This window comes from Trachypithecus francoisi, unplaced genomic scaffold (assembly GCF_009764315.1).
Source record: "Trachypithecus francoisi isolate TF-2019V2 unplaced genomic scaffold, Tfra_2.0 Lachesis_group1, whole genome shotgun sequence".
Taxonomy (NCBI): domain Eukaryota; kingdom Metazoa; phylum Chordata; class Mammalia; order Primates; family Cercopithecidae; genus Trachypithecus; species Trachypithecus francoisi.
Window position 1 is genome coordinate 109,313,112 of NW_022681454.1, and position 16,533 is coordinate 109,329,644.

The 16,533-nt window shown below is 43.1% G+C and overlaps 1 protein-coding gene across 1 annotated transcript in view; it reads left to right on the plus strand.

Annotated features, from left to right (window-relative positions):
* Window positions 1–204: 204 nt before the first annotated feature.
* Window positions 205–16,533, plus strand: part of ANK2 (ankyrin 2) — a 715,648-nt gene continuing 699,319 nt past the window's right edge. Inside the window, exon 1 of the mRNA XM_033215055.1 lies at window positions 205–734. Coding sequence (XP_033070946.1) covers window positions 663–734 — 72 coding nt within the window. The 5' untranslated portion in view covers window positions 205–662. The remainder of the gene's footprint in view (window positions 735–16,533) is intronic.

The following is a 16,533-nucleotide window of genomic DNA, read 5'->3' on the forward strand; positions in this document are numbered from 1 at the left end:
CACAACGCCAGGGGAGAGTGAGTGCGGATAGGAAAAGTGTGTATGACATGAATGGAAAGAACCGAGAGTGAGTGTGGAGATGGGCAGGGAAGAGCTGGACGCGCCCCAAAAGCCAGGGGCCTCCCAAGGGAACGTCCGCCAGTGATGCGGGAGCGCCCGCGGAGGAGCCTCCTTCTCCCCACCCACCTCCCGAACTCCGGCAGTCAGTGGTGCATATAGACATATTTCTGGGAGCTGTCCATGAGCTCATCGCTCTCCTGGCGATAGCGGCAGCGGCTAGGGAAGCAGCCTCCTTTCTCCCGGCGCCGCCACTAGAATAAGCCCAGCCGCTCGCACGTTCAGACCACACGCGCCGGGCGCGGCGCTGGGAAGGGGCAGCTGCCGGCCCAGCCCCGCGGCCAAGGTCGCGTCCGACCCCGGCCCGCCGCGGCCCGCAGTCCGCCGGCCGGGATGTAGGTGGCGCGGGAAGGGACTCCTGCTGGGCGAGCAGAGGACACAGCCGCCCCTTCCACTCTACCGCGCAGGAGCCGGGGCGGGTCCGCGGGGCGCGGCGGCTGCGGAGTCTCCAGGAAGGCGCGGGCCGCAGGCCCGACGCGGAGGAGACCGAGGAGACGCGGGAGACCCGGGCGTGACAGGAGGAAGAAACCCGGAGCCGCAGGAAGATGGCTTCTCCCACCTCCCCGGCCCCGGAAGGCGGGGCCTCCACCCCGCCGAACCCGCCGCGGATTCGTCAGGTGGGTGCACAAAGTGCGGGAGGGGCGCCGGCACCCCATTGTCCTCGCGTCCCCCAAGGGCGGGGACCTCAACCCCAATGCAGAAGCTCCCCAAGGAGCGGGGCCGACACGAGCCGACTTGGCTACATCGCCCGGCCCAGGATCATTCTCTAAACCTCTTTTCTCAGTCTCACTTCACACACAGACACACATACAGACACACACGCAGATAGCCCTTGAAAAATACACGTCTTCCAAAACCAGACGTGTAACTTCTGAACCCTCACACACTCACACACACGCACCCCGCAAACTCATCCCTCCCACACCGCACAGGGGCACACACCCAGCCGTCACATGACCCACTGCAGAGCTATACCGTTAGAAGAAACCAGGGTGCCCCTAGGGGGAAATGTACCCCAGACCCAAACTCCCTGAGGACCTTGAGAAGGATTGCTGGAAGCATTTACTTCCACCCATAGGAGAGCAGGAACCTTGTCTAGAGGTTACTCACCATTTCTCAACTTTCGGGCAGAGCTTCACGCAACAACCGCAGCCCTGTATCCTGCATTAGCGATGTAGTACAGAAAACATGTGTTCCTGTTCTCTCCACGTCTATAGAGACACAAACAGCTTCCTCCAGCACAGCAAGGAGGAATGCACGTTTCTTTGACTGTTTGAATAAGCCCTGTTTTCTGTTTGTATGGTAATATTAAAACAAGGGAGTATTCCATCTGGTTGTGATCTGTGATTTGGTATCTAGATTTTTTTCCCCGCTGCTACCATTGCCAGAAACTATAGCACTAGCACTTTAGGTTATCACAGTAGTAGCGATTGTACACTTGCTGTGTTCAGGGTGGTGTATGAGTGTGAGAATATAATCCATTGACTGCAAATAGGAAACCTCTTTACTGAATACAATTGGATTCCTATTTAGAAATAGGGCTAAAATTGGTTGATGAATAGTATCTGTGCAGGAAAATAATGCCCAACAGAATGGTCTTTCTCCCTGGCAGTGTGGAAATTTTGAAATATAAAAGAGACTCCAGGATTTATGAAAACATGACAGTAAAATCAATTGATGCCTAACAAGGTCTTTGCCACGTTTGAATCTTAATATGTGTAGGTGGTGTTATGTTAGGGACAACTTTTGTTTATGGGCATTTTTTAATGCAGTGACTAAAAAGTAGTGTGTACAGTTTTTGTGGCAATCTGCATCCCAAAGAAATTGTTAGGGTTTTAAATCCTTATAGAATCTGGGACTCTAATTTTATGACAACGCATTTTTAATGCACTTGGAGCTATTCTTTTTTTTTAATTTTCTGGAAGAATTGTGATAGCAGATATCATTAAATCTGTATTTGTGATAGTTATGCATTCAAGAATGAATGTGAAATTATTGTTATTTGCAATATAAATCACATTTTAAGCAAAAAATTATTTTTATATTTGTTTGGCTAAATATATGTGTATGCATACTTATATATAAACATTGAGGAAGTAAAATTTGTTAATTTATTATTAAATAGAATATGTACACTCAAACATTTCTATGAAATCTTATTCTGTAAAGCACTTTTATTGATCTAGCAAATAATATGTATGAAAATAGTTATAGAAAAAATGTGTATGGAAGGTCATTGTTATTTTGCAGACTAGACACTCTATTTAGAGAAACTCATAATTAAAAACTGTGTAAAATGACATAGTGCTGCAACATTCAAGTTATTGACTGGTGTCCTCTGTTCAGGCTTTCATTTATATGACCTTACAGTAGCACCGCTTTAGTGATTGGTGCATTAATTTGCATAGGATGTAGAAATAGGTTGCTGGAATTATTGGTCCTTCTCGTCTACCTGATTCATCCAGTCAGGTGGAACAGAAGTACTGACAACCTCTGGCTGCAGAATCACCATTTGCCTGAAAGTGATTTTGAGCAAATTAGAAATAGAAAAACAGAAGGGATAACCGTGTTGTTCTACTAAGTGGTGAAATGTTTTAGGCCCCATTCACATTGTATTTTAACTGTGTCACTGTTTCCGGGACATGTTTTTCCATGTTAATTAATCATTCTTTTTCAAATCAATTCTGGATTGAATTGGAATTAAATTAAAATTGGAATTGTTTTACTCTTTCTGAACCATGCAAAAATTCAGAATAAGTGTAACTGAAAAAAGCACAGAAGTCCAAAGGAGTAAAGATTTTAATGTGGATTTTTGCAACAAATCTATTGGTCATACTATTAATTATATAATGGAAATTTAGAAATTAAAATATTTTAGAAAAGCTTTTGATGAATATAAATGTAACTGGCAAATTAGTATATTTAACTACTGATTTCGATGAAACTATGCTGTGTGGGGATTCATTTATTCAACAGACATTTATTCATCATAAAGTAATGTTTTATGCTCCAAAGATAAAGAAATGAAGAGGACAAAAACCCTACCCATTAGCAGGTATAGGTATTTGAAGCAATAAACTATTTAAAATTTGAATTACTTATAGGGTCCTTTCCATGTTATTTAGACAAAATGGTTATTTATCAATTTTTGTTTTGATCACTCCTCTAATAATGAGCCAAAATAATATCTAATTTGTATATACCTAAAATGTCACTGTAGGATTGCATTCACGTTTGCATTTATTTGCTATATTTCTGTTCTCATTATTTCATCTATTATTAGAATTGCATATCACAAGCTATAGATGTTATTTTTTACAACTTCATATTTTGAACAAAGATTTTTTTTAAAGCTTTTGGAAAATACTGATGTAGCGTGAAATATCTAAAGTGGTCCAGTACCTTCACACAGTGTACTTAAAATCTAGGTTTCCAAAAATGAGAAGGACAAGGAAAAATGACCTTTAAGTTCATTCTGCTAAGGGAGAGATAACTTTATCAATGCGCCATCTTTTCAGGCTTCTTAGGCATTAGGTATTTCCCTTTTTTTCTTCTTCTTGTAAGAAAAGGGGTATCTTTTCTGTATTTTATATCCAGGATAAATAGGTTACAGAAGTTTCACCTACTTTTTCTAACTTGTAAGTCAAATTAGTTATTAAAATAGAAAGACAGATTTCGTGGACATCAGCCCATGTTTATTCTTCATTCATTTTCTAACTTTGTAAAAGAAAAGACGAAGAAATGATTGTTTTGCAACTGAAGTTTTAAATAGTTTGTCTGTATATGTCACATACATTAAAGGACTCATATGACTCTTACGTCCATTGCCAGAGAATTTAAATCAAAGCTAAACGAGTACTTACTGAGATTATGAAGTATAAGATACATTGAAGGCTGGGCACGGTGGCTCATGCCTGTAATCCTAGCACTTTGGGAGGCTGAGGTGGGAGTATCACCTGAGATCCGGAGTTCGAGACCAGCCTGGCCAACATGGTGACATCCCGCCTCTACTAAAAATACAAAAATCAGCTGGGTGTGGTGGCGGGCGCCTGTAATCCCAGATACTCAGGAGGTTGAGACAGAAGAATCGCTTAAACCCAAGAGGCAGAGGTTGCGGTGAGCTGAGATTGAGCCACTGCACTCCAGCCTGGGTGACAGAGCAAAATAGTCTCAAAAAAGAAAAGAAGAAAAGATGTATTGATAGCATCTATCTGGACCTTACCATCTTTCTGACAAACTCTGATGGGCATTATCATGGCACTGATTGCTGTGAGACTTGGAAGAGCTGTTAAGACTATCATTGTCTATCATTGGTGCCAGAAAACTTCAGTGTCATTCTCTTTTTTTTTTTTTTTTTTTTTTTGAGACGGAGTCTTGCTCTGTCACCCAGGCTGAAGTGCAGTGGCCTGATCTCGGCTCACTGCAAGCTCCGCCTCCCGGGTTCACGCCATTCTCCTGCCTCAGCCTCCTGAGTAGCTGGGACTACAGGCGCCCGCCACCTCGCCCGGCTAGTTTTTTGTACTTTTTTTTTTAGTAGAGACGGGGTTTCACCGTGTTAGCCAGGATGGTCTCGATCTCCTGACCTTGTGATCCGCCTGCCTCGGCCTCCCAAAGTGCTGGGATTACAGGCTTGAGCCACCGCGCCCGGCCAGTGTCATTCTCTTGTTTCTTCATCAGTCCTTCCCTGTGGTCTCTGGGTATTGGTGTCGTATCATTTATGGCACCAAGCTCGTGTTCCTTCATTCTTTGCTGTGGGAACGTTGAGACCTCCCAAGTGGTAATACTGAAATATTTACAGTGAGCCAGGCATGGTGCTGAGCGAGGCATAGTTTTCACAACAATCCTGTGAAGGAGATATTATTCCCATTTTCTAGACAAGAAAACATGGGTTTAGAGAAACTGAGCTACATACTCAAGTTCATAGCTAGGAAACTGGAACTCAGGGATTTAAAATGTGGTCTTAATAATGCCTCACTTTGTAATCACTGTTATTTACTGTCTTCCTCTTCTAATTTTCGGGATTTGTGACCATTAAAGGAGCTCCTCTGTCACTCCTAGCTATCTATAATTATTCTCATGGAGTTCTGCTTTGAGTTACTTGGATTTAACTATAGTATTTACAGTAGAGTTGAAGTAATTTTCATTACTCAAATCCATCAGGAGAATAGCTTGGGCTGGGCGTGGTGGCTCACGCCTGTAATCCCAGCACTTTGGGAGACTGAAGTGAGCGGATCACCTGAGGTCAGGAGTCTGAGACCAACCTGACCAACATGGTGAAACCTCATCTCTACTGCGAATACAAAAAAATTCGCTGGGCTTGGTGGCGGGCACCTGTAATCCCAGCTACCTGGGAGGCTGAGGCAGGAGAATCACTTGAACCCGGGAGGTGGAGGTTGCAGTGAGCTGAGATTGTGCCACTGCAATCCAGCCTGCACGACAGAGCAAGAGTCCATCTTAAAAAAAAAAAAAAAAAAAAGCTTGAATTCCATTTTCACTTCTGTGTTCTCTAAAAGAATATTTTTCCAGCATCGTGGTTGCTGACAGGAGAGACTAAAGCCTTCAGTTACCTTTTGCCTCCAGTGGGAGCTCCTCAATTATTTCTGCTGTTTCTATGATGGTCCTGAGAAAAATAATTCTGAGAATGAATGGGTTAATGGAGAATCTTTTTGAACAGGCTATATATATATACATATATGCTTACATTTATATATATATATATTTAATTATAAATAGAGATGAGATTTCACTATGTTGCCCAGGCTGGTCTCAAACTCCTCAGCTCAAGTGATCCTCCTGCCTCAGCCTCCCAAAGTGCTAGGATTACAGGTGTGAGCCACTGCGCCTGGCCAGGCTTACATTTTTAAAGGATTTTTCATTCTTTCTTTTATTTTTCTTTTAAGAGTTGGGGTCATCGGGCACAGTGTCTCACGCCTGTGATCCTAGCACTCTGTCTCAAAAAAAAAAAAAAAAGAGCCGGGGTCTCTCTGTGCTGCCCAGGCTATGGGCAGTGCAGTAGGGTGCAGTGGTTATTCACAGGTGTAGTCATTCTGCATTGTAGCCTCAAATGCCTGGGGTCCAGGAATTTGAGACCAGCCTGGGCAACATGGCAAAACCCCATCTTTACAAAAAATACAAAAATTAGCTGGGTGTGGTGGTGGGTGCCTGTACTCCTAGCTACTTGGGAGGCTGAGGTGGGATGATTGCTTGAGCCGGGGAGTTCAAGATTGCAGTGAGCGGTGATCATGCCACTGCACTCCAGCCTGCATGACAGTGAGACCCTGTCTAAGAAAAACACAACAGGCTGGGCATGGTGGCTCACGCCTGTAATCCCAGCACTTTGGGAGGCTGAGGTGGGTGGATCGCCTGAGGTCAGGAGTTCGAGACCAGCCTGACTAACATGGCGAAACGCTGTCTCTACTAAAAATACAAAAATAATTAGCTGGGTGTAGTGGTGGGTGCCTGTAAACCCAGCTACTTGGGAGGCTGAGGCAGGAGAATTGCTTGAACCCGGGAGACAGAGGTTGCAGTGAGCCAAGATCATGCCATTGCACTCCAATCTGGGCAACAGAGTGAGACTCTGTCTCAAAACAAAAAAATAAATAAACAAATAAATAAACAAGAACACAATAAATGCCTGGGCTCAAGCAATCCTCCTGACTTAGCCACTTGGGTTGCTAGGACTACAGGCCTGTGCCATTGCACCTGGCAGTTTCTTCTATTATTAATTACATTCTTTGTATATTTTTGTCAAGATGTTACATACATACATATACATACACATATGCACACACACACACGCATATATATATATATATATATGTTTTGTTTGTTTGTTTGTTTTTGAGACAGAGTCTCACTTCATCCTCCAGGCTGGAGTACAGTGGGGTGTAGTCTCAGCTCACTGAAACCTCTGCCTCTGGGATTCAAGCTATTCTTCTGCCTCAGACCCCCAAGTAGCTGGGACTACAGACATATACCACCGTGCCTGGCCAATTTTTGTATTTTTAGTAGAGATGGGGTTTCACTATGTTGGCCAGGCTGGTCTCGAACTCTTAACCTCAGGTGATCCACCCGCCTTGGCCTCCCAAAGTGCTGGGATTACAGGTGTGAGCCAGTGCACCCAGCCAAGATATTATATTTTAAATTTTTATTTTATAAAAAGTATTTGAGTTACAGTATAGGATAATTTATTTTAGACAGTCAAGGGATGACAGTCAGAGGCAATAAATAAATACAGTTGTATATTGACATTATTAATTTTGGTTTTTAAATTTTGCTTTTTAATTTACATATACTAAAATTCACTTTTTATATAGTTTAATGAGTATTGACAAATACTTAGAGTCATGTAACCATCACCACAATCTAGGTAGAGAATAGTTCTATCTCCCTGAAACATTCCCTCATGCTAATCCTACTGTAGTCAAACAAAGGCTCCTCCCACCTTCAATTCCCGGTAGCCACTGATCTGTTCTCTGTCCACATAGTTTTGTCTTTCCAAGAATGTCAGATGAATGAAATCACCTAGAATAAAACCATTTAAAATTGATTTTTTTTCAATCAGCATAGTGCCTGTAAACAGGTCCCTCTAAGTTCTTATATGTGTAAACATTTTCTTCCTTTTTATTTCTGAGTAGTATTCCATCGTATGGGTGCACCACTGCTCAGCCATTCACCAGATGAAGGACATTTGGGTTGTTTCCAGGTTGGGGCAGTGATGAATGAAGTTGCTATATAAAACACTTTGGAAGGCTGAGGCGGGCAGATCACCAGAGGTCGAGCGTTCGAAACCAGCCTGACCAACATGGAGAAACCCCGTCTCTACTAAAAATACAAAATTAACAGGGCATGGTGGTGCATGGCTGTAATCCCAGCTACTCGAGAAGCTGAGGCAGGAGAATCGCTTGCACCCTGGAGGTGGAGGTTGTGGTGAGCCGAGATCATGCCATTGCACTCCAGTCTGGGCAACAAGAGTGAAACTCCGTCTCAAAAACAAACAAAAAAAATTTGTATGGGGTTTTTTTTTTGTGTGAACTATGTTTTTATTTCTCTTGGGTGTGCACCTAGGAATATAATTTTTGAATTATATAGTTATATAGTAAGTATATATTTAACTTAATAAGAAACTGTCAAACTATTTTCCAATGTGACTGTGTTGCTTTTACATTCCTTCCAATAATGAATTCGAGTTCTTACTGCTCTGCATCCTTGCCAACATGTGATGTTGGCATTTTTTTGTTTTAGTCATTCTAATAAGGGTGTAGAGACACTTCTTTGTGGATTTAATTTGTATTTCCCTAATGACTAATTATGTTGAACACTTTTCATGTGCTTATTTGACACCCTTATATTTTCTCTCTTTTTTTTTTTTTGAGATGGAATCTCGCTCTTGTTGCCCAGGCTGGAGTGCAGTGGCATGATCTTGGCTCACCACAACCTCCGCCTTCTGTGTTCAAGTGATTCTCCTGCCTCAGCCTCCCAAGTAGCTTGGACTACAGGCGCCTGCCACCACGCCCGGTAATTTTGCATTTTTAGTAGAGATGGGGTTTCTCCATGTTGGTCTGGCTGGACTTGAACTCCTGACCTCAGGTTATCTACCCACCTCGGCCTCCCAAAGTGCCAAGATTACATGTGTGAGCCATTGTGCCCAGCGGATATCCTTATCTTTTCTTTATTTTATTTTATTTTATTTTGAGACAGCGTCTGGCTCTGTCGCCCAGGCTGGAGTGCAGTGGCATGATCTCAACTCACTGCAACCTCCGTCTCCTGGGTTCAAGTGATTCTCTTGCCTCAGGCTCCCAAGTAGCTGGGATTATAGGCATGTGCCACCGTGACCAGCTAATTTTGTATTTTTAGTAAAGATGGGGTTTTACCATGTTGGTCAGGCTGGTCTTGAACTCCTGACTTCAGGTGATCCACCCACCTCGGCCTCCCAAAGTGCTGGGATTACAGGTGTGAGTCACCGTGCCCGGCTGAAAAGATTATGTTTTATCTATTAAATTGCCTTTTCATCTTTGTCAAAATTCATTTTACATGTTGACATGAGTCCATCTCTGGACTTTCTCTTCTGGGTTTCAATATTTTGAATTTTTCAGATTTTCTGTATGCATTATGTAGATTTAGAAAATCTTAACAGCATTAATATGCTTTTAGCTTGGCTTTAAAAGAATTTTTTTTTTTGAGATGGGATCTTGCTCTGTTGCCCAGGCTAGAGGGCAGTAGTATGATCTCGGCTCACTCTCGTCTCCACCTCCTGGGCTCAAGCAATCCTTCTGCCTCAGCCTCCCAAGTAGCTGGGACCAGAGGCACAGGGCACCATGCCCGGCTAATTTTTGTATTTGTAGTAGAGATGGGGTTTCATCACATTGGCCAGGCTGGTCTTGAACTCCTGGCCTTGAACAATCCACCCACCTTGGCCTCCCAAAGTGCTGGGATTGCAGGCATGAACCACCACGCCCAGCCTATTTTGAGATATCCTAGAAAATTTTTACAATGTGATGAAAGCATTTTGGTTTACAAAATCCATCCTTCTACTTCCTGCTGACAGGTTTGATGAAAAAAAAAGGTAACAACAACAAAAAATGCCGGCGCAGTGGCTCACGCCTATAATTCCAGCACTTTGGGAGGCAGAGGCGGGCAGATCACGAGGTCAGGAGATTGAGACCATCCTGGCTAACACAGTGAAACCGTGTCTCTACTAAAAATACAAAAATAAATTAGCCGGGCGTGGTGGCTGGCGCCTGTAGTCCCAGCTACTCAGAAGGCTGAGGCAGGAGAATGGTGTGAACCCGGGAGGCGGAGCTTGCAGTGAGCTGAGATCTCGCCACTACACTCCAGCCTGGGTGAGAGAGCGAGACTACATCTCAAAAAAAAGAAAAAAAAAAAAGCATTATTTATACATTTCCCATTTAAACGTATGAAGCTACAAGACAAGTACTCATTTCTAGAAGGAAGACTGTTTATGAAAGTGAAATTCATACAAATAAACTATATAAAAAAATCAAATGGAAAAAAGACAAAATAATATATCACATCTCATACCCTACTTGATGAATACAGAGAGTTCCCAGAGGCTTTAAAAAAACAGTTTCTAGGCCGGGCGCGGTGGCTCAAGTCTGTAATCCCAGCACTTTGGGAGGCCGAGATGGGTGGATCACGAGGTCAGGAGATCGAGACCATCCTGGCTAACACGGTGAAACCCTGTCTCTACTAAAAAATACAAAAAAAAAACTAGCCGGGCGAGGTGGCGGGCGCCTGTAGTCCCAGCTACTCGGGAGGCTGAGGCAGGAGAATGGCGTGAACCCGGGAGGCGGAGCTTGCAGAGAGCTGAGATCCAGCCACTGCACTCCAGCCCGGGCGACAGAGCGAGACTCTGTCTCAAAAAAAAAAAAAACAAAAAAAAAAAACAGTTTCTAAATCAGCTACGTTGAATATGAGCAATAAGAAGAGAAATAAATAGGGACTTTAAGCTTCGTTCACTTCAAGGTTTGGAGAAGTTTAGCATTTTATGTTTTTATAAAGGGTTATTATATGGGTAGATTATGGTATATTAAGGAGCTAATTATCTATTTCTAGTGACACACATATAGCCTTGAGTTCACTAGCCTGTAAACCTAGCTTTTATTGCAAGGATATATAAATACAGTTTCAGTTATCTATTGCTACATAAGAAACCCCATCAAACATAGTGGCTTCAAACAACAATAATCATGTGTTTTGCTCATTAATCTGCAATTGGGTAGGGCTTGGTGAGGATATGAGGAATCAGCTGGGGTGACTAGAAGGCTCGAGGTGACTCCATGACCGGAGCAATAATCTTCTACAATTTGCTCAGTCACACATCTGGTGACCGATGCTACATGAGGGTGTTGGCTAGAACACCTATATAAGTCCTCTCTGTGTGAATCTTGGCTTACTTGCAGCGCGGTACTTGGGTTCCAACAGTAAAAGTCCCAAGAAATTGTGGCAGAATTAAAAGGCATCTTTAAGACCTAGCCTTAGAAATCACAGGTTTCTTTTGTCATACTCTTGGTGAGGCAGTCTCATGGCTTCACCTAGATTCAGTGGGAGGGGACATACATCCCACTATTCCATGGGAGAGATGGCTATTAACATCATATTGTAAAAATAGCATGTAGGAGGGATATTGGCCACCTTTGAAAATAGATCTACCACAGAGTGAGAACTAGGTTAACACAAGTAAGCTGGTATCAAACAAGACTCAGCACGTTATTTTTGTCATCGGATCAGGAGGTAACACAGATGTGATAAGAACTAGTTACAAACATTTCACAGGAAATATTTCCTCACTTAAATCTTCATACATTACTATATGCAAATGCTATACTTTTGCTGTTTACCTTCTTTTTGATTGTTCAGTCGCCTTGCCCTTGGGCTCTGTGCTTTGAATTTGGAGAGTGTTACATAGTACCACCCTTAGACACAAGCTATGGGCTCTAGAACTTCTCACTCTGGGCTCCTTCCAACCACACTTTTTCCTACTGAATGAGGAGGGCATGAGACCAGGGGCCTTGCTCACATAGGGCCTGCACTTTCTCTTTGCAGCTATGGGAGGTGGAGGTTGCAGTGAGCTGAGATCACGCCACTGCACTCCAGCCTGGGTAACAGAGCGAGACTCCTATCTCAAAATAAATAAATGAATAAATAAATAATAAAATGCAGAAAATACATTTTGCTCGATACCTGGCATTTGGTTTATACTAAATAATTTTAGCTATTGTTATTATATGATAAATGCACAATAAATGTTAGCCCCTTTCCTTCCCCAAGGACAGCACTACAAGGAAGGACAGCCATTTTCCTGAGGATTAGACACAGAAGTCAGAAATAAGACTTGTGGCCGGACGCGGTGGCTCAAGCCTGTAATCCCAGCACTTTGGGAGGCCGAGACGGGTGGATCACGAGATCAGGAGATCGAGACCATCCTGGCTAACATGGTGAAACCCCGTCTCTACCAAAAAATACAAAAAACCTAGCCGGGCGAGGTGGTGGGCGCCTGTAGTCCCAGCTATTCCGGAGGCTGAGGCAGGAGAATAGCGTGAACCCGGGAGGCGGAGCTTGCAGTGAGCTGAGATCCGGCCACTGCACCCAGCCTGGGCGACAGAGCGAGACTCCGTCACAAAAAAAAAAAAAAAAAAGAAGAAATAAGACTTGTACAGCTCCCCTAATTCCTATCTGAGTAACTCTGAGTAAATTATATAATTTTGATAAACTTTAGTTTTATATAATGTATTAAATGGCAATAACCATAATTCCATCTCATAGGTCCATTATTATTATTATCATTATTATTCTTTATATATAGAGACAGAGTCTTGCTATGTTGACCAGGCTGGTCTCAAACTTCTATCCTCAAGCAGTCCTCCAACCTTAACCTCCCAAAGTGCTGGGATTTCAGGTGTAAACCACCACACTGGGCCTCATTGGTCCATCATTAATCTCTAATGGTATAATGTTAGTGTAAGTGCTTTCAAAATAATAAAATATTATAGGTGTACATGCTATTGTGAAAAAATATGTAATTTTGATTTCAACTGTTTATATTGTAAGCCTCTTGGTTAACTCAATGTCCTTTATTCTAATAGTTTTTTTTGGTAGAGATGGGGACCTCACTATATTGCCTAGGCTGGAGTGCAGGGATGATTCATAAGCATGATCATAGTGCACCACAGCCTTGAACTGCTGGGCTCAAGTGATCCTCCTGCCTCAGTCTTCTGAATAAATGGTACTATAGGCTTACAGCACTGCCCCTGGCCTCTAATAATCTGTAAACATGATTTTATTGTACTTTTTTAATTGAAGAAATTATACAGAATGTGATAATAACATCACATGTTTATAGATGGATATGTGGGAAAAATAAACCTTACTTCAAAACAAAACACTGCAATCCTCCTCTCCTCCTTTTGTTTACGTAAATGGGAGCCTACTATCCACATTGCTTGACATCATGCCTTTTTAATAATAATTTATTTTGGTAGGCTGGGTGCGGTGGCTCACGCCTGTAATCCCAGCACTTTGGGAGGCTGAGGTGGGTGAATCACCTGAGGTTGGGAATTCGAGACCAGCCTGACCAACATGGTGAAACCCTGTCTCTACTAAAAATACAAAATTAGCCAGATGTGGTGGTACATGCCTCTAATCCCAGCTGCTCGGGAGGCCAAGGCAGGAGAATTGCTTGAACTTGGGAGGCGGAGGTTGCAGTGGGCCGAGATTGTGCCATTGCACTCCACCCTGAGCAATAAGAGAGAAACTCCATCTCAAATAATAATAATAATAATAATAATATAATAATAATGATGTATTTTTGGTATTCCATTTTGGTACATATACTTCATTTTTTATTTAGTTACATATTTTATTATATGCATGTTTCATAATTCATTTCACTCTTTATGAGTGAGCATTTAGGTTGTTTCCAGCATTTTGCTACAGTGCACACCATGTACATTTATCTTTGTGAACATGTGTGAGGACCAGGCCTGGTGGCTCATGCCTGTCATCCCAGCACTTTGTGGGGCCAAGGTGGGAGGATCTTTTGAGCCCAAGACCACCAGAACAACATAGTGAGATACCATCTCTACAAAAAAAAAAGTTTTTTAAATTAGCCAGGCATGGGGATGAGCACCTGTAGTCACAGCTACTTGGGAGGCTGAGGTGGGAGGATCACTTGAGCCTGGGAGGTCAAGGGTACAGTGAGCCATAATTGTGTCACTGCATTCCAGTCTGGGCGACAGAGTGAGACCCTGTCTTTAAGAAAAAAAAAAAAAGAGTGTATATGAGTCTTTGAACACATGTACTGACAGATAAATTCTCAGGAGTGAATCTGGTGGTTTAGGCCTGGTGTAGTGGCTCAAGCCTATAATCTCAGCACTTTGGGAGGTCAAGACAGGAGGATTGCTTGAGCCCAGGAGTTCAAGACCAGCCTGAGCAACATAGTGAGACCTCATCTCTACAAAAAGTAAAAAAAAAAAAAAAAAAAATCAGCTGTTCGGAGACTGAGGTGTGAGGATTGCTTGAGCTCTGGAGGTCATGGCTGTAGTGAACTGTTATCACACCACTGCACTCCAGCCTGGGTGACAGAGCAAGACCCTGACTCAAAAATAAATAAATAAATAAATAAAAATTTTTTTCTTTCTACCCTGCTAACTCATGGAAAAAATAAAAATAAAATGAAACTGCTGAATTAAAGACTACTTTTACACCCTCTCACTTCTGAATACTACATTCAACAATGTAGGAATCCCAAGTAACAAATTGAATTCCATTAATTTTGGTCTTAGGTATACAATTGCTAATCAAGCTTTATATTTTACAAATATCTTGTTTGTTTCCTTTACTTTTATCATTATTATTATTATTTTATCTTTTATTTATTTATTTTTTTGAGACGGAGTCTCGCTCTGTTGCCCAGGCTGGAGTGCAGTGGCCGGATCTCAGCTCACTGCAAGCTCCGCCTCCCGGGTTCACGCCATTCACCTGCCTCAGCCTCCCGAGTAGCTGGGACTACAGGCGCCCGCCACCTCGCCCGGCTAATTGTTTGTATTTTTAGTACAGACGGGATTTCACCGTGTTAGCTAGGATGGTCTCGATCTCCTGACCTCGTGATCCACCCGTCTCGGCCTCCCAAAGTGCTGGGTTTACAGGCTTGAGCCACGGCGCCCGGCCATTTCTTGCGTTTTTTAGTAGAGACAGGGTTTCACCGTGTTAGCCAGGATGGTCTTGATCTCCTGACCTCGTGATTTGCCCGTCTCGGCCTCCCAAAGTGCTGGGATTACAGGCGTGAGCCACCGCACCCGGCCTTCAACTTTTATTTTAAATACAAGGAGTACATGTTCAGATTTGTTACATGGGAATATTGCATGATGCTGAGGTTTGGAGTACGGATCCTGGCACCCTGGTAGTGAGCATAGTACCCAAGAAGTAGTTTTTTAACTCCCCTACCCCCAACAAGTACCATTTCTGTTCACTTGTCAGATTTCCTCCTTCCTTATAATTCTTTTGTTTGTTTGTTTTTGAGATGAAGTCTCGCTCTGTAGACCAGGCTGGAGTGCAATATCCGCTCACTGCAAGCACTACCTCCTGGGTTCACGCCATTCTCCTGCCTCAGCCTCCTGAGTAACTGGGACTATAGGCGCCAGCCACCACGCCCGGCTAATATTTTGTATTTTTTAGTAGAGGCGGGGTTTCACCATGTTAGCTAAGATGGTCTCAATCTCCTGACCTCGTGATCTGCCCGCCTCGGCCTCCCAAAGTGCTGGGATTACAGGCGTGAGTCACCGCGCCCAGCCTTTTTTCCTTATAATTCTTGACAGTCACTTAATGACTAATATCTGTAGCAAATTGGAAAGCAAATAATCCATATTTTAGATTTCAGATTTGTTAAGTGGATGCACAAAGAGTGTAAGTAACTTGCTCAAAATTACCTACCAAATAAGTGGCAGCCTGAGCAAGGCCCTAATTAGTAATAATTTGCTCTTTAATCCATGAAACTTTATGGCATTTCAAACATGAAGACAGAAATTGCCAATTACATTTTCAGTTTTTTTTTTTTTTTTAATTTTTTTTGAGGCAGAGTCTCGCTCTGTCGCCTGGACTGGAGTGCAGTGGCCAGATCTCAGCTCACTGCAAGCTCCGCCTCCCGGGTTTAAGCCATTCTCCTGCCTCAGCCTCCACAGTAGCTGGGACTACAGGCGCCCGCCACCTCGCCCGGCTAGTTTTTGTATTTTTAGTAGAGACGGGGTTTCACCGTGTTAGCCAGGATGGTCTCGATCTCCTGACCTCGTGATCCGCCCGTCTCGGCCTCCCAAAGTGCTGGGATTACAGGCTTGAGCCACCGCGCCCGGCCATTTTCAGTTTTAATTATCACTTGAGAGAAGACATACTAATAATGTAATCCTCCCTTACATTTCATTTGGACATTATAGAAGGTAGCTGTTAAAATTAGAAACTAAATTAATAATTTCAGATGTCACCGGGAATATAACCCCTGGCAAAAATTTTAAAAGATACATTCTTCAGATTTTTGATTGATTTATTATTTTGAGACAAGGTCTCACTCTGTCACACAGGCTGGAGTATAGTGGCACGATCTTGGCTCACTGCAGTCTCCACCTTTTGGATTCAAGTGATTCTCCTGCGCTAGCGTCCTGAGTAGCTGGGATTACAGGTGCACGATGCCACATCCAGCTAATTTTTAAATATTTTGTAGAGATGGGGTTTCACTATGTTGGCCAGGCTGGTCTCAAACTCCTGACCTCAGGTGACCCACCTGTCTTGGCCTCCCAAAGTGTTGGGATTACAGGCATGAGCCACCGTGCCCGGCCATATTCCTCAGATTTTTCAAAAGCAAAGTTATGACTCTGTAAGTTATGGTTCATTTGAAAAGCACTCAGA